At 46.4% G+C, this 26,289-nt stretch overlaps 3 protein-coding genes across 7 annotated transcripts; 2 read left to right on the forward strand and 1 right to left on the reverse strand.

The window, feature by feature from the left end:
• Positions 1 to 1,717: 1,717 nt before the first annotated feature.
• On the forward strand, positions 1,718 to 7,828 carry FAM210B (family with sequence similarity 210 member B). Its single transcript, XM_017815193.1, has 3 exons — positions 1,718 to 1,870; positions 3,896 to 4,068; positions 5,486 to 7,828. The coding sequence occupies exons 1-3, from the start codon at positions 1,718 to 1,720 to the stop codon at positions 5,700 to 5,702; spliced, it is 543 nt and encodes a 180-aa protein (XP_017670682.1). The 3' UTR covers positions 5,703 to 7,828.
• An 833-nt stretch (positions 7,829 to 8,661) lies between these two features.
• On the reverse strand, positions 8,662 to 15,410 carry AURKA (aurora kinase A). 4 transcript variants are annotated; one of them, XM_017815332.1, is made up of 9 exons: positions 15,309 to 15,410; positions 14,717 to 14,801; positions 13,418 to 13,700; positions 12,773 to 12,851; positions 11,890 to 12,081; positions 11,093 to 11,231; positions 10,570 to 10,718; positions 9,870 to 10,044; positions 8,662 to 9,358 (listed from the first exon to the last, which is right to left on the reverse strand). In XM_017815332.1, exons 1-9 carry the CDS (start codon positions 15,398 to 15,400, stop codon positions 9,173 to 9,175), a joined length of 1,380 nt encoding a protein of 459 aa, XP_017670821.1. In that variant the 5' UTR covers positions 15,401 to 15,410; the 3' UTR covers positions 8,662 to 9,172. The 4 variants fall into 4 exon arrangements, with proteins under 4 accessions (XP_017670821.1, XP_017670820.1, XP_017670823.1 ...); XM_017815331.1 differs by having other exon boundaries at positions 15,243 to 15,342; XM_017815334.1 differs by lacking the exon at positions 15,309 to 15,410 and adding an exon at positions 15,237 to 15,268.
• A 555-nt stretch (positions 15,411 to 15,965) lies between these two features.
• CSTF1 (cleavage stimulation factor subunit 1) lies at positions 15,966 to 24,889 on the forward strand. 2 transcript variants are annotated; one of them, XM_017815326.1, is made up of 7 exons: positions 15,966 to 16,309; positions 17,138 to 17,302; positions 17,726 to 17,921; positions 19,274 to 19,551; positions 20,831 to 21,028; positions 21,611 to 22,001; positions 23,381 to 24,889. In XM_017815326.1, exons 1-7 carry the CDS (start codon positions 16,178 to 16,180, stop codon positions 23,638 to 23,640), a joined length of 1,620 nt encoding a protein of 539 aa, XP_017670815.1. In that variant the 5' UTR covers positions 15,966 to 16,177; the 3' UTR covers positions 23,641 to 24,889. The 2 variants fall into 2 exon arrangements, with proteins under 2 accessions (XP_017670815.1, XP_017670816.1); XM_017815327.1 differs by lacking the exons at positions 15,966 to 16,309; positions 17,138 to 17,302 and adding an exon at positions 17,474 to 17,581.
• The last annotated feature ends 1,400 nt before the right edge of the window (positions 24,890 to 26,289 follow it).

Genomic DNA, 26,289 nt, shown 5'->3' on the forward strand with positions numbered 1-26,289 from the left:
GTGCAGCTCCAGTTTGTACTCCTAAAGCACGAGTTCTTCCGGAGGGAAGCCCTCCTGTTTATGGGACACAGTTATCCCATTGTACTCAGGCCTCTATGGTTCCATCGCTGCAGAAACTACAGCGTGGCTGAGGAGGGAAGGCTTTGCAGCTGGGCAAAGAGCAGGATTTTATTGCTGGGGTTCAGCACTGAGGTGCAGTTTGAGGACATTAATGCAGTTAATGTGATATTCACCCTTCCCCCCACAGGGAGTGTGTGTGATGGCACAGAGCCATTTCGGAAAACTGCAGCCATGGCAGCTGTGACAAAGTCGTGATCACAGGTATGAGGGTACCCTCTGCAAGTTCACTGGTGACACTGATCTGTGGGGCTGTCACACACTGGAGGAACAGGATGGCATCCAGCAGGACCTGGACAGGCTTGAGAGGTGGGACTGTGCGAAGTTCAACAAAGCCAAGTTCAAGGTCCTGCGCCTGGGTCCAGGCAATCCCAGGCACACCTGCAGGTTGGGTGAAGGATGGATTGAGAGCAACCCTGAGGAGAAGGGCTTGGGGCATTGGTGGGTGAGAAGCTCAACATGCCCCGGCCATGTGCATTCACAGCCCAGACACCCCCCGTGTCCTGGGCTGATCCCACAGCGTGGGCAGCAGGTGAGGGGGGGATTCTGCCCCTCTGCCCCACTCAGATGAGACCCCATCTGCAGTGGGACCTCCAGCTCTGGGTCTCCAACATAAGAAGGATATGGAACTGCTGGAGCAAGTCCAAAGGAGGCCATGAAGTTGGCAAAGCTACTAGAGCAACCCCCCTATGAAGTGAGACTGAGAAAGTTGGGACCTGGAGAAGAGAATGTTGTGTGGAAACCTCAAAGGACCTCCCAGTTTCTGAATGGGCTACATGGAAGCCAGAGAGGGACTCTTTGTCAGGAACAGGAGTGACAGGACAAGGGGGAATGGCTTCAGGCTGAAAGAAGGGAACCTGACACCCCAACAATCCCACCATGTCCCTGAGAGAATTTCTCCAAATGCTCCTTGAGCTCTGCCAGGCTCATTCCCTCAGGTCCTGTCACTGGTCACTAAAGACTTGTTCAGCCTGGAGAAGAGAAGATTCAGGGTGACCTAATTGTGGCCTTCTAGTGCCTGAAGGGAGCCGACAAGAAAGATGGAGAGAGGAGGGTCTGAGGGCACTTGGTCTGTTCAGCTGGAGAAGAGGAGGCTGAAGGGAGACTTCACTGCAGTTACAACTTCCTCGGGAGGGGCAGAGGAAGGGCAGGCACTGAGCTCTGCTCTGTGGGGACCAGGGACAGGACCCGAGGGAACGGCTGGAGCTGTGTCAGGGCAGGTTTAGGTTGGATATCGGGAAAAGGTTCTTCCCCCAGAGGGTGGTCGGGCACTGACCAGGCTCCCCAGGGCAGCGGGCACAGCACCAAGGCTGACAGAGCTCAAGGAGCGCTTGGACAACGCTCTCAGGGACAGGGACAGGACTCGACGATCCTTGTGGGTCCCTTCCAACCCAGGATATCCTGTGGCTCTGCGACTATTTACAAGCCCCTTGAGTGACACGGAAACGGCTTCAAACTAAAAGAGGGTGCGGTGGAAGGTGCCCCCGCCTCACGCAGCCCCGCGAACGGGGCCGCTGCGGCTTTAAGGAGGCGGGTTTGCGGTGTGTGTGGGGCTCGTCATGCGCGCAGGGCCGGGGCCGCCCCGGTGCCATGAACAGCCATGTACCGCCTGGCCCGGCTGTGTCCCCGCCTGTGTCCCCACAGCCCGCCGGGCCCCGCCGGGCCCCGCGTCCCCCGGCCCGCCTGGGCCGCGCTCCGGCCGCCGGTGCCGCTGCCGATCCCCCGGGGATGCGCCGCCGGCAGCTCCGCCAAGGTACGTGAGGGGGGCGAGGGGGCGCCTCTCGGTGGGGAGCGGGCGAGCTCTGGGTTAAAGCACAAAATGCCCCGACTTCCAAGCGTTTTTCGGGTTTTTTTGGGGTGCCTTTAGAAGTTCGGTCCCACCCATCCCACCCCCCCGACCCGGGGCCATGGGATCATTAGATCGTGTTTATCCCCGGTTTCTGTAGGGGACGGGGAGCTGTTTTACGCCCGCCGGTGCCAAGACTGTGAATGTGAGCTTTCCAATACGCCTCGTTTATAGTTTTAATTTCTGCATTTTAATTTGCAGGGTGATTTCTGTAGCCTCGTTACAAAGCGTAACAGGATGTTTCAGACGCGGTTTCATGCCTTAAATCACCGAAATTATGTGAATAAAATTGTGTTTCTAGCAGAAATACTGCAGCAGCAGCAGCTTTCTTTGCTAAGCTGTGCATTATTCAGGGCATGACCACCCTGGGTGGTCCAAATAACATCTGCTGAAGTGATTCTATTTTAACGTCTTTCTTCAATATCATTCCAAAATTGCCTGGTGTGTGAGACTGGGAACAGGAGTGAATTGGAATGGACTTGAATGATGAGAACAAGCATTTTTTTAGTACATATGATCCATCGGTACCACAGTTCCCCTGAGGCTCATGTACCTCTGTAGTTTGTCAGATCCTGTTTTCTCAGCAGCTTTCTGAGGAAAATCCACGTTTGGCTCCTTAAATAGATAACGACCATCTTTGTTCGTATGAAAAATTCACTGTAAGCTATTAAATTTTAAAATACCATTCAAACCATGCTTGGCTTTTAAGAAAATGATGCTGTAGAATAAATGAGTGTTCTTGACTAAGCATGTGGCAGTGATTGAATTGTTGGGACAGCTTTTGGCAGAAGGTATTATGAAACTATTCTGTTATTCAGATAGTTCCATTCAGTAACTCAGTATTTAAGTTTTACAAGCTGGGAGTCAAAACAGCATTTTTCCCTCCTCCCCAGTAAATAATTCCTTCCTATAATAACACTGAAGAATAAGAGGGTGAGTTCTGAAACACAGTGAAGCAGCAGCCATGGAGTACAGCCATGGAATCTAATTCCTTCCGGGGGCTGAAAGTAATTAGAGTGTTTAACTATGAATCCATTCTTTTCCTTAGTGAGCTTGCTTAAAAAATGGTTTTGAGTGGTTTTTTTCCTCATTTGCCAAATCCTGAGGCTTTTGTGGCAATGCTTTCTTCCTGTCAGTATTTCTTCTCTGGCAAGCACAGGGGCTGTCTTGTTGCTATCAAGAGTGTCTGATTTCAGTTTGCTTTGGGGTCTGTTTAGTGTGAAGTTTTGCACTTTAAATGTGCCCAGATTAAAAGCTGTCAATCACTTCTACTCTGACAAACATTTTCAGTGCAGTTGGGCTCTTCACACCAGCCCTGGCACGTCCCTGTAGTTGTTGTCTACACCGTGGCAACAGAATTGCTCGTTGCTGTCAACACTTGCAGTTCCGCAGTTCTTCCTTTTATCAGCTGATCTACACAGGGTGATTTATAGGAACTTAAACACTGGATCTCTTCCACCAATGAGTTATTACTAAGCCAGCAGCAGCCTGGTATCAGGTTGGCTTCCAGTGCCACCAGCTGCTTAGCCCTGGAATAAAAAGCTGCGTTCCAAGAATTCACTGCAGAAAGCTGAGCAGTGGGTGTAAGCAAGGGGCTCTGCCACCTCAGTCTCATCTCTCAAGCAGTTGTGTGGGTGTGCCTCCAAACACATTTGGATAAAATAATCTGATTTTAATTATGAAAATTGAATTATGCAAGAACTTACACCAAGCTCAGTGTATCCCTTTGATAGGAATACTTGGGAAAAGGGACCTTGCCTGGGCTCTGCCACAGGCATCTGCTCTGCTGATGTGAAAGAGCAGAAGTGTGTTACTGTTTTCCCAAATCACTGTTTGCAAGACACTGCTTTCATTATTTCACATTGGTTCAACTGACTGGAATATGATCTTGTGCTTAATACTAATAAATACTTTTAATTGTTTACTCTTTAGGATGCACGTGAACCCCCCAGATACACAGCCACTGATCCCAGTGGTGAGAACAAGAAACTCAACAAATCCCAGCAGCTGAAACAAGTTTTTAAAGAATATGGTGCTGTAGGGGTTTCTTTCCATGTTGGAATTTCATTAGTATCTCTAGGAATCTTCTACCTGGCTGTGTCAAGGTGAGGTTTGTACAGTTGTCTGTTGCCTCAAAGTAGTGGTTTGGCCAAGAAAAATATATTAAGCATTGTGCTTATTCCTGGCAGGAGACATGTACCTTATGTCTGTAGGATCTATACACAGTAACCTGAATTTTGAGTGTGGATGGGTCCATAAGTGGGTCTGATCTCCCATCAGCCATGAGAGAAGTTGTGCATGATATTTTTGCACAGGTTTACCATCAGTGAAAACAGCAGAGACTGCACCAGAGTAACTGAACAGAGGAGAGAATGTCTTTGTTTGGCAGAGATATCTCTTGTGCTCACACAGTGCCATGGTCTGTAGAGATAGAGCCATGCAAAAGCATTGGGGCTTAGAGATAAACTTATTTTTCTGGGTGTTGAACACAGTTTCTGCAGTTGAACTGCGGGAAACAACAGCCACTAAAACAGGATTAGAGTAAAAAGAACATGCAGTGTATACAGCAATTGTGTGTGTGGCTTTGGTGGGAATGCATCAGGTACAAATGTCTGCTGAGCATGAGGTATTTCAGCTGAGGAGACAAACATTCCCTGCTGCTTCCTCCTGACTCCAGTGGGAATACAGGAATTTCTCCCATTTACTACTTTGTGGCACAGGGTGACAATGAACTCCCAGTTAAAAGGTGCTGTACTGGCAACTGAAGGGAGAAAAGTCACACTAACAACTTCTTTTGAAAAATTGCTCCAAACACAGGACCCTTGATGAAAGCTGCTATGTATATAGAGAACTAAAATATTCATGCATTTGGTGGATAAGGCTCATTTGAGATCGATACTACTTCCTTCACTTGCTAGATTTTAGATAAGATACTTCTCATTGTAGCAGCTTTGTACCCCTGTGTTAGAACACTCCAAGCCCAACAACAGGTACCTCATTTGGTTTGCATTATTCTATGTTTAAGTGATAAATTTCCTTCAGAGACAGGATAGACTTTATTGTGAAATTTGGAAAGGCACATTTCCAACACAAATTCACACTAACTTTTTGAAAATCCCTGTATGGAAAAATAGATTATTTTCTCTCCAGAGGTTGAGCTGAAGGGTTGGAACTAGATGATCTCTAAGATCACTTCCAGCCCAAACCATTCTGTCATTCTATCAGTATTTTCCATGCACGTGCTGCAACTGTACATTTGGAAAACTGAGGAGATATTTGACTTCACAAGGAACTTGCCAATTTAAGAAAAAAATTGAAATCGGGAAATACTGCATGTGTTGTTGATACAGAAGTAATTTAAGCTGTTACTGCTGAAATAACCCATTGTTTTCAATATTTAACAGCATCTACTTTGCACATCAATTCCAGAGCTGGAACTGTGCCACGTTAAACTGCGCTTTATATTTTAAAAAATACAAACCTTAGAATTAACTAAAGGAGTCTTGTTCTCTGTCCCCCCAGTGGTGTGGATATGACTGCAGTTCTCCTGAAGCTTGGTTTCAGTGAATCCTCCCTGCAGTCCAGGATGGCTGCAGGCACCAGCACCTTTGTCCTGGCCTATGCTGTGCACAAGTTGTTTGCTCCGGTCCGGATCAGCATCACGGTGGTTTCTGTGCCCTTTGTTGTCCGGTACTGCCGCAAAATCGGGTTCTTCAAACCTCCTGCCTCCAACCCGTGATGATTTGTCACTGGATTTGGGTTTTTAAATGCTCCATATCCACAAAGTTTCTTTAAAAGACTTCCTTGGATTCTGTGTTCGTGCTGACCTCACCTTGCATTTCTGACTTGTTCTTTCAGGTAAATGTCACTGTGAAAAACGCTATCCTTACCTTCTTTCCCTTTTGCCACCTCTCCTTCGGAAAAACCTGTTAAAATGGTGTCTGGTTTGCACTGCAGCTGGTAGTATAAATGCTTTACAACAAGCAGTCTCTTAACACATCCTGGGGCTTTACAATCTTTCTTTTTGGGCCTTAATTTCTTTCCTTGTCAGAACTGAGTCTCAGCATTAGTTCATTACTGTGTAGCTGAGAAACAGTAAGATTCTCTTTCCAGTAGAATAATATCCTACTACACAGGTAGTTCTTTTGGTAAGGGTTTATATTGGAATCTAAAGTTGCAAGTGGGTGTTTCTTTTGTTAGAAGAGGGTTTTATTATGGTCTGTCTTGCATTACAACACATACACTGAACTAACTTTAGTGGGAGTACCCCTGTGATTAATTATTGCAGTGATAATTGTTTTAGCCAAAATAAGTGGTGCACTGGTCTGGAACTACACCTCCATTGTACTGCTTCCATATTCCAAGATTTTATTGTTTGAAAACGTGTTTTATTTATAGGCTGGGAGCTGGTCTTACTGAACTGCTTTACTTTAATTTTTTTTATGCCTATAGACTCAGAAGGGATCTTGAGTCTACTGAAATCAGTGTAACCAGAGTTACCTCCTATGTGAACATGCTCCAAAGAGAATCAAGTCAGAGACAAGCTGTGGTGTTTTAATGCCTTGAGATCTGGCTTTGTACTGGAAACACATTTTTATCTTAAAAGTAACCCAAGCAGTTTCTGCTCCTGGGGAGGAGTCTTAAACCTGCACCTGAAGTCCAGACATTCCAATTCATGGCTTCTGAGGAACAATTCCTATGGTTTTGACTGAGACTGGTGAATGTACCCATTAGAGCTGCTTTTCCTTTCCTTATTCTATTTTTCTGCTTTTCCTTCCACTTCTATTAGAATGTAGATACACATGTGCATTTTCACATTCCACCTTCCAACTAAAGACTGAATCCCAAAACTGAGTAGTCAGGGTAACATTCTGGGGTAAGCCTGGCTTTGAGACTCAGAACTGTGCTGGTGTGAGACAGGCTGAGCCAGATCTGTGGTGTTTTGGACCTGTTCCTCCTTCCAGGTCTTTTCACCTTCTCTTTGTCCTTACACTGGCCCCAAGGTGGCTCTGACACATCTGCCCATAGAGGAATTTGATTAAAGTAAAAGAGAGGAAGTTGCCCTGGTGATCATTTTTTTTTCTGAAATTTAGTGAATTAAGAGGAAGGAATCATGAGATGAGGATGAGAGTTGGCTGAGGGAGAGAAAAAGCAAATAACTTCTTGTTATGAGCAGCCTATTGCCATAAAATTAAATTGCACCTTAACTCCTTCCTCACATAGAAAGTCCAATCCAGAGGCAGGTTGGATGCACTGAAGTTCCCCAGCTCCATCTGTACAAAGATAACAGAATTCCAGAATAAGTATGAGGCAGCCTTGTTTTCTTCATTTAGAATCAGATCTGATAAGTCTGTTTTGTCTTAAACTTGAAGGAATAGTCAAAGCTTGTTCTTTCTCAAAAATCACATGTAAAGCTGGAATCAATTAAAGCAAATGTACCTAAAAGTCATTAGAAGACACCAGCACTAATTTTCTTGCTGTAAAAACAAACAGCTTCATATAAATTATGACCAGAATTCAGATTACTTAAAATAAAGATGGTTTTATAAACTACTACCAATTTGTTTAGATGAAGTGGGTTTTTTGCAAAGTATATTTTAAATTAATTTGAGAATATATTTTGAAATGCACCTTACATCAAACCCACAGTTACCTGGATTTCAAGTATATTAAATATTCCACAAGCTTCAGCTAGAAGTCAAGAACTTTATGTTGCAATTAGAGTGTAAGACAACAGCCAAATAATAATAGAAGAATTCCAGAATGAGGCAACCTCATTTTCTTATTTAGAATCAGTTCTGCTAAGTCTGTTTTGTCCTGAACTTGATAGAACAAGCTTTTACTCTTCCTTCTCTTTCTCAAAAATCACATGTAAAGCTGGAATAATTTAAAGCAAATGTCATTACAAGGCACCAGCACTAGAGTTTTCTTGCTGTGAAAAGAAACAGCTTCATATAAATTATGACCAGAATTCAGATTACTTATAAAGATGGTTGTATAAACTACTGGCAATTTGTTTAGATGAAGTGTTTTTTTTGGCAAAGTATATTTTAAATTAATTTGAGAATATATTTTGAATTCTAGAATCCTTGCTTGTAAAAGGATCATTTTTTTAAAAGCGTTTGTAAAATAGTGAAGATGACATTGAAGTCTTATAATGAAAATACAATAAATTGCTTTCTCTTAGTTTGCATGAAGTGTTTTACTGGAAAATAGTTGGTCTGCAGATTTTGGTGGCAAAGGTCCTGACCCTTGGTACATTTTAAAGAATGTCTTCCAATGCCAGACGTTAATATGACATCCTATTTGATAACAATTCTTTCCAGACCTTTCTCTTACAAGTGCTTGCAGATCATGTTGTGTTTGAATGAATTCATTTAAGAAAGGACAAAGCAGGCTAAAGTCTAAATAAATTAACAAGGTAAGGAGCAACACCTTTGGTACTTACCTTGTAATCCTGATTTGGGATTGAGGGATAGTAATTCATGCTAATTTAAGATAGTACTTAAGTGCTTTTTTTCCATTAATGCAGTTTCTGTTAATTAAGTGTACCTGCTTGGTGGTACCAGCACTCTGAAAAGAACTTTATACCAGCTTCCTTTTTGACAGAGGTGGGAATTAAACTTACTCAGTGACCACAGAGGAGGAGTTCAGCTGTGCTGCTGTTAGAGACAACCAGTGCCACAAGGAACCCCACCATGCTGGCTGCAGTGTAACAAATCTTTATTTCAAAGTTGAGTGCTCACATTGAAAACAAACTAGAGACAAAAAATATCTGACACATCATTTTTAAAACGCTTGAGAAATGCATTCAACTCTCTCAGTCTCAGGTTACACCACAGTTGAGACACCCTTAGCAGCCCAGGAAGCGAGGAGCAGGTTCCTCCAGGATATTGCACTGTTCAATGAGCCAAAGCAACAACTTCCTCTGGTTGGAACAACAAACCATTACCAGCACTGACCACAAGAGCCTTGAACAGCTTAACACTTACATCAAACCTGGCCCACAAGTACCTGGATATCAAGTATATTAAATATTCCGCAACCTCCAACTGGAAGTCAAAGAACTTTATGTTGCAATTAGAGTGTAAGACAACAACAAGGATTCCAATTGCCATTAGATTCCGAGACCTGCTTTTTCTATTTGTAAGCATTACAGTAGTCACAGTACAAGACTCCTCTTGTTGATCCCATGAGGTCCTCCTAAAACTACGTTTTGGACGGGGCAGCAACATCACTCTTTCTGCTGCTGGGCATCTTTGTAGAGTTTGCCGTGATCCAGGGATGGAGAAGAACATCCTTCAGGGGCAGTCGATGGAATGGGTTGTGCTTCAGAAGCTTGGAAATTAAATCTCTCGCACCTTCTGTTACAAATGGAGGAAACTTGAACTCCACCTAAGAAATAAAGGACATTAAAGATGAGGGAAAAGTTCTTTGGCAATAACCAAACTACAGAACCAAAGATGAGATCAAATAATTTCATCGTAATCCTGAACAAGGCTCTCGCTGCTTGCAGAAGTATTTGTATAGTTGTGTATATTTTCAGCCTGCTTCAAACAAAACTAGTTTGCTGAAACCTTTCTGGGGTATGCAACAGGAAAAGTTACGTATTTTTAATAACATCTTGAATGTTAAATATTCATTTTATCAATTAGAAAAGCTGTTAGAAGGTGAGTTGCTTTATGAAACATAGAAATTCAGATGTAGGCAGAAACAGGGTAGAACCAAGGAAGCAAGACAAGGTATCTTGAAGTCTCTTTATAGTCATTGCACTATGACTGAAGACAGTTTTGGGGATACAGTTTTACACAAATCATGTCATGCTACAGTTCTAGTGAAAATACATCTGTCATTCAAAATTTCTAGAGCTGAAAGGCAACTTGTCCAAATAAGCACTGGCACTTACCCTGGAAATAGCTCTGTAGGTTTCCTGATATGTTGTTGCTTCAAATGGTGGTTTCCCTACAAGGAATTCATAGCACAGAACTCCCAGGCTCCAAATATCCACCTTTTCATCATGTGTTCTTCCCTCAATCATTTCAGGAGGCAGATAGTCTAGTGTACCACAGAGAGTTGTTCTCCTGCAGGAAAGTCCAAGTTAATCACTGATTATGGCAATTATAGGATCTATTTCCAGAGCCAGATAAAAACTAATGCTGACCATCATCAGTACCTCAGTATAGTCCACCTGAATGGGCTCAGCACCACCAGAATATCTGGCAAAGAACTGCCAGCAGTACATTTTCTCCTATCTCAGTCCCTGCAATCACTTTCCTTTCTTCACCTCACCTGCGAGAACAAATACAGTCCTCCTTTTTTAGGTGCAATTTCACACTCAGTGGGAAATAACCATATTGCCAGTGTTGGTCTGTCATCTCAGAGACCACTGTAACCCTACACCCAACCCTCTTTCAGGGTCAGCAAGGTTTGAACTGTTGAAAAAACAGGATAACAACACTCCTCTGCTACACCAGTTCACTATTAAGACCTTTGTTGTGGTAACATTTTTTCCCAGTATTTTAAGAAGTTCATCTCCATTCCACAACTGTGTGACACAAAAACTGCTATTTTCACTAGAGAAAGATTTCACTACATTGAATTCTCACCTAGAAGATGGAGCGTGCACTGACCATCCAAAGTCAGCAATTTTTAACTCTCCATTTGAGCCAAGCAGCAAATTTTCTGGTTTGATGTCTCGGTGAATAACACTTTTGGAATGACAGTACGAGAGGGCATCTGCTAGTTCGGTGATGTACTGTGTTGAGAGAGAACAATCTTTAACAAAGACATTGTCACTAGAGTTTATCTGGCTGCAGTACAGCTTTTTCTAGGCATAATTAGTAGTGTTAAGTTAAAGCAATTATTCCTTAAACCCTTGAAATCTGGCAATACAGGCTGTGCCTGAAGTGACCAAGCACTTGCAAAATCAAGCAGTTGTGAACATACATTATTACACAGCACTAATGTAACTGTGTTCCCAACTTATTCCCTGTTACAAGCCCATATGCAAACCAGATCCAAGGAATCTCAGTGTCATAGCAGAATACAGAACTTTATGTGAAGAGCTGGCTTTATACTGCAGATATTCCAGCTACTAAAAGTGATGTATAGGAAGCTGGAACAACCTACTGTAGCAGTTCTTTGTTCATCAAACTTAGTGAGCTTCTGAAGTTCTTTGTAGACTTCTCCACGAGGTGCATACTCTAGGATCAGGTAGACTCTGCTGGCATCATGGAAGTAGCCATATAATCTGAGAATGTTGGGGTGCCTGCAAAGAGATTTAAGTGTTATTCTGAACAAGGTATTTGTCCAAAACCTTTAATTTCCCTTTCCTGCCTCCCCCATTTCAAGACCAGCACGGGAACTTCATCTCATAAGTGTTCCTTCAGCTCACAACAAATCAAGAAGAGCTTCATAGCAGAGAGATGGTGTTCACCAAAGCAGCAGCTTAGAGTCCCTACTGGAAGCAGCCAGCCAAGAGTTTGGCTAATTCTTGTCTTCTGAACATAATTTTCTACAGCAGCTGGAAGACTAATTACCACTGAAGGTGCCAATTCCTATAGATTTGGGAATTGAAGCTTAAGTATTTTCTGTGAAAACTCAATTTCTTCCTATTTTCCAGGAAGCAGAACACCAGAAACAAGCTCAGACTCGAGAAATTGCAGCCACATAAATCCAAGCAGCATTTTTATAATAGGAAGATTTGTTACCAGAAGTCACTTCATTGCAAGGCAGACAAAGGTAAATTGTGGTGCAGAAAGGCAAAAATCCTGACTAGGAATACCAGGGTGTCATATGTTTAAAAAGAAACTTCTCTTTTCTTTCAAGAAAGAAGAAATCTTATCATAAAGAAACCTTATCATAATCCAGGTTACTTTATTTATTTGAATGCAAACAAAGCAGAGTAATTAGTCACTAAACTTTACCTAAGATGGGACTGTATTTCAACTTCTCTTCTTAGTTGATGTTCTACACCGGCTTCTTCAAGTTGTGTTTTAAAGAGCACTTTCAGTGCAAGAATAAATTTACTCTGTTTTTCACGTGCCAGGTAAACGTTCCCAAATTTTCCTTTTCCCAAAGGACGACCAATTTCAAAATCTTCAAGGGACCATTGCCTTCTGCAAGAGGAAAGTTAAAAGCTAGATTCTTTTTTGGGCTTTGCCTCCTAAATTTACAGTCACTTCTAATGCTCCTGTTCAATAGATTCTTAGTGATTTTAGTCTTGAAGAGAACACCAGAAGACTAAAAGTATGCAATGAGACTTTCCAAAAGGAAGTTCTGAAAGCTGTTTTATTCCTTCCTAAAATTTATGCAGACTAACCTTGATAATAAATGGAGACTAACACCAACCACACTACTACGAAATCAAGACTGGCTCCTTTGGATACATTTAACACCAACACATCAGTAGTGCATGCCAGAACTATTTAAGGCAGCCACAAACAAATCCAACTTCATCCTGAATTAGACTCCAGCCTCTTGCCCAGATGAAGGAGGCTTTGTTTTCAAGAGTACATCTTGGAGCAGCAGCTATCAGTGTTCTCTCATGTGAAGAGCTACTATGCATTTATGCTAAATGCATAAAGTTCTGTTTAGTTTACAACAAGTCCTTGTTCCTGAGAATTATCAGTTCAAAGGAAGATTTCCTAGTGTTTCACATGTTGTCACTGCAAAGTGTAGGGATCATCAATCTCCACAACTAAGGGGCTCAAGTAGCCTTCAGTTTAACTGTAGCATGAAGTTCTAGAAGTTAAAAACAAGCCTAATCCAACAGGCCTCACTTATCTAGAATTCAGGTATAAAACTTACTTTTTAGTCTCTTCACTTTTCTTTTTGGCAGTCTCTTCAGTTTTCTGTTTAGAGGTGCTTTCTGCTTCAGGATTTTTTGCTATGAACAGAGAAGTAAATCAATTTATGAACCAGACCTACAAACACTCAACACAGGAACAAATCTAACCTTTGTGCACTATCTGAAGACATTCTTAGAATACATTCTGTGACACTTTAAGCAACCTGGCATAGCTGACTGCTGGGAAAGAAAGAGGGCTAGCAAAATGTAATTTTAACAGCTTTCTTAAAAAATGAACCCCATGAGGTTCCCCCTACCCCCAAAGTATATTCTTGTGTGTAAAAGATTAACATCAATCCTCAAAAACCTGTGATATCTGAGTGCCAATTACATTAACTCACAGCTGGCCAGTGAGCACCTGGAAGCTTTTAACACACATTTTGGCTCTAAATGGTCAGTTTGAAGATAAGTTTACAAGGATAGTGCATTAACATCTAAGGTGAAGCACGTGCTGCTCTTCTGTTTTGGGGCACAACAAAGAACTTCTCTACAGGGCTGTTCCCAGATTAGCAGCAGCTTTAGGTTTCCTGCACTCCACTCTGGTCCACAGGAGTATCCCCAGTGTCACAGCTGTGTGACCACAGGCACATCATCCTCAGAATTACCAGGTCCTGGAGCCTGTTGGGGTTTCTCGCTGTTCTTGCTTGGAAACCGAGGCTTCACAGTGGCCTGGACGGGCTGTTTGGGTCGGAGCTGCTGTGCTGGGGGGTTTTGGCACAGTTTTTGGGTTGACAGCACAGGTTTTTGGGATTGCACAGGAACTCGCTGGGGAAGGTTTGCAGGACACAGGACACGTTGTGCTTGAGCTCCACTGGTCAGCAACCGGCTCTGGGCAGTAGGCTGAGACACAGGGACACGTCTGGGGCCATCCCCAAGGGGATTAGCAACCTGCAAAAAGGAAAGATTTATGTTAATTGTAGAAAAATTCATAGCAGAACTTTTCCACATCTGAAGAACATCAGCCAAAGGTATTAAGACAGCAGATGCTCGCTACAAACACATACCCAGCTTTGAGTCATTGCTGCCCTTAGTACTGGCCATCCTAATCTATCTTGCACTGCAAGAGGAAGTCAGCAGAACAAAGCAAATTCAGAAGGTTCACCTGCTTTTATACTTTCAATCTTTTGTTTCCAGTGAGAAAAGTTAATTTGTATTTAAGAAAATCTTAGTCATTCTAGAGTCCTTTGGCTACAGTTCAGTTCAAATGCTAATGATGAGCATTCCTACATTTTTGACCCTCTAATTGTACTTATGCAACAGTTTGTACTTTTTTCTCCCCCTAGATATTATTTCTGGTTCAGTTCACTAAAAATAAGGCATTGACAGATTCATTAAAAGGAAGTTTTGTTTATGCTAATTCAAAATCTTACCAGGACTATTTGGTATTAAGTTAAAAAAGTGAGAAAGTGCTTGTGTTTCTAAATAGAAAATACATGTAGTCAGGATGATCTTGAGCACTGCTGCATGTGTGTGTTAACAGCAACATTGACACAGTTCTTGCTTTTGGAAACTATCTGGAATAAGTTGATTATACACACTTACTCTCTCTCTAAGAGATCTTAAAGTACTTACAACGTACAGAGAATTTCCCAAATCAAGTAAGTCACGCTAATATTAGCAACAATTAAAAAAAAAGTAAGCTCTGGGCACTGTTGTCTCAAAGAGAAAGCTACAGAAGGATAACACTACCACGGAGTTTGAAACCTCTAGTTCTGGGGAGAAATACACCCTACCAACGCCTTCACTAAAAAATAAAGCAAAAACTGCCAACCCCAAACCCAACCAGACAGACCACCAGAATCTTCATGGCAATCTCACAAGAATTCACAAAGAAAGACCAGCGATCCAGCATAAGAAACAGCTCAGGAGAACTAATATAAAACCCCTGTAATTCGGACATTTACCTTGGCAGCGCGGCCGGGGTAGGCGGCGTAGTTCTCCTTCTTGTTCCTGTCCATAGCGCCCGAGGAGAGGGACACCCGGCTCGGCCTGGGAGGAGACGGTGGGGAAAAGGGGTCAGCTGAAAGAACACGCGAGCTCTCGGGGCTCTTATCAACAACCCCCTTCCACCGCCACTGAACGCCGTCCGGGGTAGTCCCCCCGCTGGGCAGGGACACCCCACAAAGCCATAGGGACCCCTCGGCGGGCAGGGACACCCTCTAGAACCGCAGGGACGCTCCCGGTGGGCAGAGGACATCCCCACAACCACAGGGATTCCTCGGCGGGCAGGGAACCCACCCCCCAAAATCACAGGGTCTCCTTACAGAAGGACAAAGACCCCTCTGCGGGCAGGGACCACCCCTCAGCACCACAGGGACCCTCTGGCAGGTAGGGGCCCCCCCCAAAGCCGCAGGGACGCCCCCAGCGAACAGATACACTCCCACAAAGCCTCAGGACCCTCTCCATCCTTCCCAGTATCCCTACTGTCACCCCAGTCCGGCCGCCTCAGAGGCCACTTCCCGTCTGTTTGAATTCAAACTGCCGCGCCTTAAATACCCCTTAAAACCCCGGCCGTCCGCCATTGGCCGCCCTGCCGCCGCCTGCGCTCCCTGATTGGCTCCCCTCGCGAGGCGGCCCCGCCCTCCCATTGGCTGTCCCGCCGTGCCCGCCCCCTTCGCGGGGCGCACGCGCGGTGCCCTGCCCTGCCCGCGCCGTGTCGGTGGCCGCGCCGCTCGCGCGTTACGCACTTTGCGTAGCGCCCGCGCCCCGCGGCGCGCTCCGCCCGCGCACTTCCCGCCGGCCGCTTCCGCCGCTGCCGCTGCGCAAAGTGCGTAACGCGCCCGCGCCCCGCCCGCCGCGCTCGCACCTGTGGCCGCCGCCGCGCCCGCCCCGCGCCCCCGCCGCGCCGCCAGGTCAGTCCCGCCGCCCCCTCCGGCACACGCGCGCGCCCCCCGCGCCCACTCCGCACCCTCCGCGCACCGCCGCGCGCGGGGCCCAGCGCCGCCGGGGCCATTGTGTGGGTGATCCCGCGGACGGGCCGAGCAGGGCCGGAGCCTCTCCCGGAGCGTCCCCGGAGCGTTCCCGACCCGTCCCGGCAGCGCGGGCAGCGCCACGTGCCGCGGGCGTTACAGCGCGAAGGCAGCGGCCCGAGGGACGCGCGGACCCCGCGTGTGGCACTCCCGGACCCGGCCAGAGCCGGGACAGCGAGTGCGGCCCGTGAGTTGCGAGGCGGTGCCGGTGCTGCCCCGGGGCCCCCGTGAGGCTCCGCGGCCGCCCAGGGGAGGAAAAACTCCATCCAGCGAAGAACCGCGACCGAAGGCAACTTTCCGCTGCGCCCGCGGTGCTGAAAACAAGAGCGAAGGGAGAGAGCCCCTGGTTGTTGTGTGTGGGTGTTTGCAAAGCGGGTCAGGATAGGGAAGAAGAAGATGTCGGGCCGCCGAGTGGCCGCAGCGTGTGACAGACGACAGCTGCCCCGGGGCATGGGGGCCATGGCAGCGCCCATGGCGGCGCCGCTGCTCGACCCGCGCCCGCTCCGCCTGCCCTTCCTCGAGGCTGACGTGAGTAGGACCGGGGAGGGGTCGGGCTGTGCTGGGCACGGGCGGGGCGAGGCGCCGCCGGTGGGGCCGGCCCGGCCTGCAGCGCCCGGCAACTTATCGCCCAGCCCCGGCACGGCCCCGGGGGGGGATCCCGCTCTGCTGGAAGCGCCGCTTCGGAGCTTCGCGGCTGCGACACAAAAGAACCCCCCGGGCCTCCCCCCCAACCTGCGTCCTGTGCGGGGACGGCCCGCGCTGAGCCCGCCCCGCAGCCCGCACGGAGCGAGGGCCCGCTGGATCTGGAACGGGGAATGGGGGCCACCGGGATCCCTAGAAGGGGGAAAGGGGAGAGGGACCCTCGGGACCCCTTGGAGGGGGAGTGGGAGTGGGAATGGGGAGAGGGACCATCGTGATCCCCACGGGGAAAGGGGAATAGGAAGAAGGACCTCCGGGAATCCCGGAAAGGGGAATGGGGAGAGGAACCTCTGGACCTCCGGAAGGGGAAATGGGAAGAAGGACCCCTGGAAGGGGGAACGGGGAAAGGGACCCTCGGGACCCCTGGTTGGGGGGATGGGGAGAGGGACTTCTGGATCCCCGGAAGGGGGAACGGGGAGAGGGACCCCGGGGGATCCCTGCTGGGGGGAATGAGGAGAGGGACACCCAGGATTCCTGGTATGGGGAATGGGACCTTGGGGACCCCCGGAAGAGGGAGTGGGGAGAGGGTCCCCCGGGATCCCTGGAACGGGCAGAGGGTCCCCCGGGCTCCCCCCTGGGGCCTCCGCCTCCCGCGTCACGTGACCCACGCGGTGCCCGGTCACGTGACGCCGCCCCGTTCTGTCGCCCCCCCTCAAGAGCCGCCTCCCATCGATGTGCGGGCGCTCGATGCAGCCGCCTTCGCGGAGGAGCGTCCTGCGGGCCCGGCCGCCCCCGCCGCTGCCGCCGCCGCCGCCGCTCGATGCGCTCCGCGCTCCCGCCGCCATCTTAGGGGCAGAGCGCGGGCGGCAGAAGGAAGGGTCGGTACGTACCGGACCGCGGGGCTCGGGGCCGCCGGCACGGCAGCCCGGCACCGCCCGGGGCCGCGGGGGGGCGGGCAGGGCGCGGGGACCGCGGGGGGAGGACGGCGGGGCCGGCGCGGTGCTGCCCTGCGCGCCCCGTGCATCCATCCATCGGAGCGCGGGCCCGCCGGGAGCACCGGCACGGTCCCTCGGTAACGCTGCGGGCTCCGGGGCTGCTTCGTGCAGTGCCGGGCCCGGTTATAGGTCGGATTCTCATTTTCGCTGCAGACATGTGAAACAGGTTTTTCCTCCCCTTTCTCTCCCCTTTCTGTCTCTGATTCTCACCTAAAACACGGCAATATTTGGTGCCTGCACTGAAATTTCTTGGAAGGTTGTGGTGGTTTCATGCAACTCTCTTGTATGTGATTTTTCTTCTCCGTTTCAGGCCCCTCCAAGGCAGTCCTTGCTCACAATGTATAGGACAAAAGTCAGTTTGAAAGACCGTCAGCAACTTTACAAACTGATCATTAGTCAGCTGCTCTATGATGGATACATCAACATTGCCAATGGCTTGATAAATGAGATCAAACCTCAGTCTGTCTGTGCTCCATCTGAACAACTGCTGCACCTAATTAAGTTAGGTAAGCCACAACCAAAAGCTGACATAAAAGTCTAGTTTCTAAATCCCCAGTGAATGAAGAGGTTGGTGTCACTGGAAACACATCTTTGATGCAAAGGTTGTGTCTGGTAAGAGCACCACACTTCATATTGGGGTACAGCCTTTGCCTCTGTGGTGTTTTTTGGAGGGCATTCCTGTGTTATCCTTTAGTGAGCATTAAAAGCAACACAGATCTCTGAGTGTTGTCCAGATCTGTTTGTCTGAACTCCTGTACCATATAAGAACACTTGCCCTAGGTCCTGGGTGAGTGGCAGCTTTCTAAAATCACCTCAGTGAAGAGGATCACTGAGTCCACAGATGTGAGAGAAAACTCCACCCTCACAGTTCTGCCAACTTTCGAAATAGTTTCTATGTGGTTCTTCCTGGCAGTGCTGGAGAGGGAGCAAGTCATTCCATTGGCAATCTTTGCTGGCTTTTATGTATCAGTCTTCAGGAAATCTTCCTAGTCTGAGGTCTCAGCAGACGTGTCGTGTGTCCTCTCCCCGTACCTTCTCTCTGGAAGGGCCTCAGTGTGTAGGGAAAACACCTGAGCTGCTCTTGGAATGAGCTGACAAGTCCTGGAAGAGCTCTGGCCATGACATCATGTCTTGTCTGTAACTCAGCTGGTTTTGCTGCCTGAACTGGTTGAGTTCCAAGGGTATAAATACGTGAGACCTCATGTCTGTTTGAAATATGAATGAGAGACTTGAAATTGCAGATGAAAGCAGCAAAAATCTGTTCTACTGCATTTGATCATTTGATGATCACCACAGGGCTGAAAACTCTTGTGTCTGCCCTGTTATGATTGTCAGTGCTGAACTCTCTGTTCTGCAGGTGCATCCCAGAAATAAAAATCTATAAATTGGGTGTGCAGAACAGTAAAATTTTTGCCTTGCAGTACAGGCATAGTTGTTTGTGGAGTAGGCTTTGTTCTTGAGTGCAATAAAATAAGAAAAGAATCAGTGAATGCTTCGGTTTTTTACTTGAAAACTCCTGTAATAGTGTTGGGGTTTGTTTCACCCCCTGTGAAAAGCTGAGCAGAGGCCTGTCCATGGCCCGTAGCTGATTCTCAGTGCATTTACCAGCACTGAACACTACAATATTCACTGGTTGTATTTCCACAGTTAGTTTGAGCTGTGCCTGCTCAGGCGCAGCCCAAGCACCTCATTCATTGCTCACCACAAGTGCTGCTGTGTGACCAAACCTGCTCTGCCAGCTCAGCCTTGCCCCTCGGGGTTCCCTTTCCCAAAACCTGCCCTGGAGCCATGGCAGGGTCTGTCCTCTGTCTGAGGAGGAGGTTCCCCTGGTAAAGTGCCCCCCCTTCTCTCATTGCAGGCATGGAGAACGATGACAGCGCTGTCCAATACGCAATTGGCCGGTCGGATACGGTGGCTCCGGGCACAGGAATTGACCTGGAATTCGATGCAGACGTGCAGACCATGTCTCCTGAGGCCTCAGAGTACGAGACCTGCTACGTCACATCTCACAAAGGGCCCTGTCGTGTGGCCACCTACAGCAGAGATGGACAGTTAATAGCCACGGGCTCTGCTGATGCCTCCATCAAAATCCTGGATACGGAGAGGATGTTGGCCAAGAGTGCCATGCCCATTGAGGTAACTTGGGAATTGTAACCCCTTGGGAGTTGTGTCCGTGCCATGCCCGTTGAGGTAACATGGGAATTGTAACCCCTTGGGAGCTGTGTCCTTGCCATGTCTGTATTGTGTGGCTGCCCTCTGTGAGTGGGACTAAATACCTGTCTCAATGTATTTCCTGCACCAACAGTGGCTCATAGACCTTGGAAAAAAAGGAAGAACTAGGGCAAGGACACCTGTGTCGCTCCTGGCAGCAGAGAGAGAACTGAACCAGGAATTGCTTCCCCTGATTGCTGGTCTTTGCTGTATTGTCTGAACACAGTTTACTTTGAACCCACTTGCACTTTTGGCCTCTGCAGCCCCCCATGGCAATGTGTTTCACTGGGTGTTTCAAAACTGTTTCATACAATACATACTGATTTGCTGTATATTTTTCCAAGGCAGTTATCAGGTGGCATTTAAAAGTGGGCTTTTTTGCACAGAGTGCACACTAAATTCTCAGCAAAAAGCTGCAATTCTGGTGCAGCTTCCCTCAGTTTTTATAGCAGTGCAGTGTTTTGCTTTGGGCTGTTTATAAAGGTGATGTTTTCTTTCACTATTTCTCTACTACTGAAACTAGTTTGTCCTTGAGCAAGTTGTTTGACCTTTGTAAAGATACAGGGATTTAGTTTGTTGACAGTATATAAAAGGCCTTCAAACTGATGCCTGAAATGGAAGAAAAAATACTCCAAACAATATCAGTATAAATGAGATAGAGAGCAGCTCTTTAATGAAGGCCTTCAGGTGCACGCAATACATAGGCACACACCTACATACAGAATTCTTACACTTTTATATCTTTAACTAATTATCATGTCTAGTGGGTACATGCAGTCCTTTTGCCCTGGTGCCACACTCAGAACTGCCCCACTGGAGCCCCTCCAAGGGTCCTTATATCTTGTTTTGTCTACCACATATCTTGTTATTCCAGTCCAGGTGCATGTCTCAATGGAATGTCCTTGCTAAAGTCTTTCTTTGAGAAGAACATTAAACAAGCCTAAAGACTTTAGAAAATTCAATATGAAGCACAGGTTTGGTAACTGTCAGCTGCTGTTCTGAAGTGTGAGAAACTTTACAGCCATACTAAAAATCCATATTTGCTAAAAATCTTAAAAATTCTAAGGCATCAAAACAATGAAGAAAAAAGATTGTGTGCCTGGTTATGTTGGAAAGGAGCTGCTATTTGGCAAGCCTAGAACCTACTTTTCTTGTCAAAAACATTCTGGTTTCTAACAATAACTTTGCTGAATGTTCCCTGTAGGTCATGATGAATGAGACAGCACAGCAAAACATGGAAAACCACCCTGTTATCCGGACTCTGTATGATCACGTGGATGAAGTGACATGTTTAGCTTTCCATCCAACAGAACAGATCCTGGCATCTGGTTCAAGGGACTACACACTTAAATTGTTTGATTATTCAAAACCTTCTGCCAAAAGAGCCTTCAAATATATACAGGTTAGATACAGTACCAGTTCAGAGCAGCCAAAGCTGGAATGTTTAATTGCTGAGGTATCAGTGAGTTGAGTTGTGCCTGAGTTGATCAGGGATTAGGGATGTTGGAGGACACAGGTATAACATTTGCAGGCATTATGGTGAAGAGCTGGTGCATAATGGACACAGTAAGTAAATCTAGTGCCTATCAGCTTTTTGTTCATCTAGACTAAATCTAATGTGGCTAAGTTTGAAGTCAGTTATATCATCAGTTTTGGAGGGGAGCTTGGGATTAGGTGATGGTGGGCTGGGGGCTGTGTGGCTGGCTGATAAAGCCTCCTGTCACTTTTGTGTGATATCCCAAAAATGAGGAGGCACTGCAGGCTACTCTAGGACAAGAACTGTGATACACTTACAGGTAGCCTGTCATTTTAATCCTATTTGGCATTAAATCCTATTTAGGAAGCATTTTCTAGTTTGCAAAACCAGAACCCATTGTGCTAAGTGATCATTTAAGCAGTTTTTTAGCACTTCGGTGCCACCAGAACTCACCCTCCCATTGCAGATTTTGTCCTTCCTTACCCATTTGTGTATTTTTGCAAACAGGAAGCGGAGATGTTGCGCTCCATTTCTTTCCACCCCTCTGGAGACTTCATCCTGGTTGGGACCCAGCACCCGACGTTACGACTGTACGACATCAACACCTTCCAGTGCTTCGTGTCCTGCAACCCCCAGGACCAGCACACGGACGCCATTTGCTCCGTCAACTACAACGCCAGTGCCAACATGTACGTGACGGGCAGCAAGGATGGCTGCATCAAACTCTGGGATGGGGTCTCCAACCGCTGCATCACCACCTTTGAGAAGGCACACGATGGAGCCGAAGTCTGCTCTGCTATTTTTTCCAAAAATTCCAAGTATATCTTGTCGAGTGGGAAAGACTCTGTAGCTAAGCTCTGGGAGATATCCACCGGTAGGACGCTGGTCAAATACACAGGTATGTGGCAGGTGACCTCCCAAACACCTTCTTTTTCAGGTATTAACCCATGGCAGGGGTGGAAATACTGTCAAAGAACAATTAAAGGCAATGAGAGACTGCTGCTTTGAGGATAAATTGCCCCAGATTTTTGAAAACAGATAAACTAATTCCATAAGAGAATCTGTGATCCTTCTGTGTCAGTGTAAATGTATTTAGTCTGAGTAGATTTTGGAGACTTTTCTGACATCACTGCTCCATTGCTTTGGAAGGATGTTATCCTTAAACTGGGGAAAAGTAAAAAGTAAAAAGAAACACTGAACCTACTTCAGGGCAGTTGTTTTAACCATTAACTCGGGTGCAAAAAATAGCTCTGTAGCCATGGCAATAGTCTGAAATGTGGCTGCAGTTGGTTTGTTTCTTTTTTTGCTTATTTTTTTTTCCAAGGATGCAGTTGTGTGCAATCCTTGGAGCATGGTAACAGTGCCATGCTTTGATCTCAGCAGGAATTAGGGAATGATGAAGGATGGAGAGCTTTGCATGTGGCAGGAGCTGTGTGCTGGGAGAGGTTTTGGTGTCAAGCACTAAGTGCTTCAGCAGCAGGAGCCATAGCATAAAAGAGAAGAGGATGCTGAAAGTTGGCTCAGCTTTTGGGCTGTGTAGGTCCCTTTTTGCACTCCAGCTCTCTCCTGCTCCCAGCCAGCAGGGAGCAGCACCTTCCCAGGAAACATGCAGGATCCAAGGTAGGATCGAGTGTGTGCAGTGCATAGTAAATGTCTGTATGGGAAACACACATTTTATTGAAGGTATGGCCAGGGAAGCTCATACAACAGGCCATATGATATATACATTAAAAAGTCCTCAGTGATCATGAGAATCTGTGTGTTCTCCTGTCTGTGCTCTTTCCCCTTGGTTACAGCTGAAAGCCTCATGCAAAAATATAAAGCAAAAGTGCTCTTTAAAGGTAAATGATGGTACTCATACCGAGGGGTTGGGCACAGCTGGAGTAGGTATTCCTTCCATCCTCTAAGGAATTTTGTAATATATTACGTATCTATGCATGGACATCAGGAAAAATTGCTTCATGGAAAGGGTGGTCAGGCTGCCAAGGAGGTGGTGGGGTCCCCATCCCTGGGGGTGTCCAAGGAATGACTGGAAGTGGCACTCAGTGCTCTGGGACAAGGTGGGGATCGGGCATAGGTTGGACTCGATATTTTCCCACCTTTATGATTCTACAAAAGAATATTCATTATTGGTCTCCTGTTGCAGGTGGAAGTGGTAGGAAAGCAGAGAAAATACAACTCCTTCATAGACTGCAGGAATTGATACTTATGAAAAGGTTATTCTTAGGTCTTTGGAAACTTCCTAAAACTTAACAATATTTTGCTGCGTATATTCAGGTGCCGGTTTGAGTGGCCGACAAGTACACAGGACACAAGCTGTCTTCAACCACACAGAAGATTATGTGCTGCTCCCAGATGAAAGGACCATAAGTCTCTGCTGCTGGGATTCCAGAACTGCTGAGCGGAGGAACCTCCTCTCCCTCGGGCACAACAGCATCGTCCGCTGCATTGTCCACTCCCCCACCAACCCCGGCTTCATGACCTGCAGTGACGACTACAGGGCCAGGTTTTGGTACAGGAGGTCAACAACAGACTAAGGACAGCTTTACAGACAGGGATGAGCCAACTCACACACCACCTTGTGTTGATTGTACCGCCAGCAGCTGCCTGCGTGAAAACCGTGCTGTGTCTGGTTTTTAATTCTGTCAAACGTGGCAGGAAAACAACAAAATACTGAGACTCTTTGCCCCACACTAATTTTTTCATTAGTGTGTGTGGTTTAATTTTTGTAAGTCATCTCTAATAGTACTCAAGGGAAGGGGTGGAGAATAAAATGATCCTGGCAGGAAGGGCTAAACTTTTTCTCCTGCCTTTCTGAATCACAAAAAAAGATAATGTGACTGTGTCTTGCTCAAACTGGGCAGAATGAGCCATTTCTGCTCCGTGTTTTGTCTGTGCAATCCCACTGAAGTCTGTTAATGGATTACACAAGGAGCAGCAGAACTTGGCAGATACTTTAATGAAGCCTTAAACTGCCTTCAGCCCCAATTCATCCTTTGTAAAGCTCTGGTTTGTATCTTTTAGTCTGGGGGTTTGGTGGATCTTTTTTTTTATTTTTTTGAATTGGCCAAGTGGACCTTCAGTTCTGAGCTGTCTTGTGCCATAAGAATTCAAACAGGATTTTAAATTGTTTAGATAAGTTCAAGAAATGGTCTTCTAGTTCTGGTGTTAAACCTCAGACTCCATCTCATCTTCTTTTGAATTTATCTGAACAAGTGGGACTTCATAATAAATTCATAATATTTTCAAGGAATATCCTCATTGCAACTAAAATGTGACAGCGCTGCTGCAGATGAAAATGGGAATTATTTTGCCTTAGAGACCTTTAGTATCCTCTCAAAGCACGAAACTTGTGCATATAAATTTTTGTATATGTACCTCAGAAACGTCACCGTTTCATTTTACCGAGAATTTTTCATGCTCTGTTACACAGCATTGAATGACATTCTTTTTTAATTACTTAAAAACCCAGTGCAGATCGTTAAGAGACTGTGCTTAAAACTTCCTGTAAGTTTGAAAATTCACTACTTATTTTCACAGAGGACAGCCTGAGCAGAGTTGTAAACATGTTTTTTCAGGCCTCCTTGTGCAGGGCTCTTGAGTGTCACATCTGGGAGGTTCCTTTGGTCCAAGCTCAGCACTTGCCTTCATGAGGATTTTTAAAAGTAAGATTGTTTTGCTGCTGGATTAACTTCCCATTACACTGATAAATTGTCAAGGGCTGATGAGGGTACAGGTTTTGTCTGTATTTAAATAAAAATTGCCTTTTAAAAAGTTCTTTGATACGTAAAGAAGGGATTGTATTTGTTTTCTGTATAACAAGGGAGAAATGGATCAAGTATGGAAAGCTGGGTCTTTAGGGACTTGTTAAAGCTTGATGAATTCATTGTGTTACACCTGAACCAGGTACAGCCACAGATTTAACAAAGTGGGATGGTGGTTTTAAAAGAGAGAATGGAATTCAATGTTCTCTTTAAAAGCTCCTGCTATGCAAAATATTTCCTGGGCTTAAGAATCCTCTTTGCTCCTCCTCTGCCTCCCTTTGAGTTTCTGAAACTTCAGAAACATGGGTGGCCGGAGATAGTGGTTCTGGTGGCTTTTTTGGTGGAGAAACAAGGAGGAGCAGAGCTTGGGGGAGGGAAAAGGGAAGTCCTGACACAGCCATTGGTGAGTGGTGTGTGCTGGGTGACAGCAGCTCTGCCACAGACAGCAGTGGCATTTTCATTTGGAGTGTCACCTTTTTGAAATTCTGTTAAAGCAGCTGTCCATAACTAATGCATTTGTTACTGGGGTTTGCAACCTTTCAGAACACTCCTGTGGTGGTTCACGTACTAAAGCACTGCTGTGGGTGTTAACAGTGTTAACATGAGCTCTCACCTCAGGCTTCCTTAGTTCTGCGGTCTTGAACTTGCAGTGTAGAAATTACTCTGTTAACACAAAACCATCCTGCCGTGGGTGCCCTACTGACTTTTCATATCCTGGTCCTCTTCCTGAGGCCAGAGGTTTGGTGGGTTTCCGTTTGAGGAGTAAAGGCTGGAAGAAACTTTGCTCAGGTTGGATGGGACTTGGAGCAACCAGGTCTAGTGGGGTGGAATGAGATGAGCTTTAAGGTCCCTTCCAACATAAGCTGAAAAGATCTTTCCAGTGTGGAAGTCTGGAAGTATCTTGAGTGACCATTCCTCATGGGCTCCTGCTCCCTCCTGCGGTCAGAGGAGCTTCACCCCTCAAAGCTGTATTTGATAATTACAGTTCCAGTTGCCTTTCATGAGTTTCACAGTCTGTACCTCTTGGTAAAGACATCCCAGCTGCTCTGCTCAGAGAAGCACTGTAATACTTGGAATTTACCACGTCAGGAAGGTCTCCATCATTGTCTAAAGGTCCATTGTATCCATCTGATGTGTAACCTACTTTCACCTCTCCTCAGAATAAGGTCCTGTGGGAATGTGGCAAGGTGATGCCACGGATAACACATGAGCTATGCCAATGTGAAAGCCAAAAAAAACTCTGGAGACAAATCATTTCTTTTTGTAGCTTTCAGCCACCAGCATTCCTTGGGATGCTGATTTGGCAGTCAGGAACTGGCATGTGGCTCTAAGGGATGGTCTTTCCTAAGAGACCACTTCTGGAGTTAGGCATCAAACTTTCTGTTTAAGAGGAAATACTGCTCTGGGATAAACATTTCTCAC

This window comes from Lepidothrix coronata, unplaced genomic scaffold (genome assembly GCF_001604755.1).
Source record: "Lepidothrix coronata isolate B3197 unplaced genomic scaffold, Lepidothrix_coronata-1.0 Scaffold49, whole genome shotgun sequence".
Taxonomy (NCBI): domain Eukaryota; kingdom Metazoa; phylum Chordata; class Aves; order Passeriformes; family Pipridae; genus Lepidothrix; species Lepidothrix coronata.

Bases quoted from the DNA above. Each gene is read 5' to 3' on its own strand.
- FAM210B (XM_017815193.1), top strand. From the start codon at position 1,718: ATGTACCGCCTGGCCCGGCTGTGTCCCCGCCTGTGTCCCCACAGCCCG. The intron at 1,871-3,895 runs GTACGTGAGGGG...TTTACTCTTTAG, and splicing joins CCGCCGGCAGCTCCGCCAAG to GATGCACGTGAACCCCCCAG. The intron at 4,069-5,485 runs GTGAGGTTTGTA...CTGTCCCCCCAG, and splicing joins TTCTACCTGGCTGTGTCAAG to TGGTGTGGATATGACTGCAG.
- AURKA (XM_017815332.1), bottom strand. From the start codon at position 15,400: ATGGGAGGGCGGGGCCGCCTCGCGAGGGGAGCCAATCAGGGAGCGCAG. The intron at 12,852-13,417 runs GTAATTCTGAGG...CTCTGTTCATAG, and splicing joins CCAACAGGCTCCAGGACCTG to CAAAAAATCCTGAAGCAGAA. The intron at 12,082-12,772 runs GTAAGTTTTATA...TTCCTCTTGCAG, and splicing joins AAAAGTGAAGAGACTAAAAA to AAGGCAATGGTCCCTTGAAG.
- CSTF1 (XM_017815326.1), top strand. From the start codon at position 16,178: ATGTCGGGCCGCCGAGTGGCCGCAGCGTGTGACAGACGACAGCTGCCC. The intron at 17,922-19,273 runs GTAAGCCACAAC...CTCTCATTGCAG, and splicing joins GCTGCACCTAATTAAGTTAG to GCATGGAGAACGATGACAGC. The intron at 22,002-23,380 runs GTATGTGGCAGG...GCGTATATTCAG, and splicing joins GACGCTGGTCAAATACACAG to GTGCCGGTTTGAGTGGCCGA.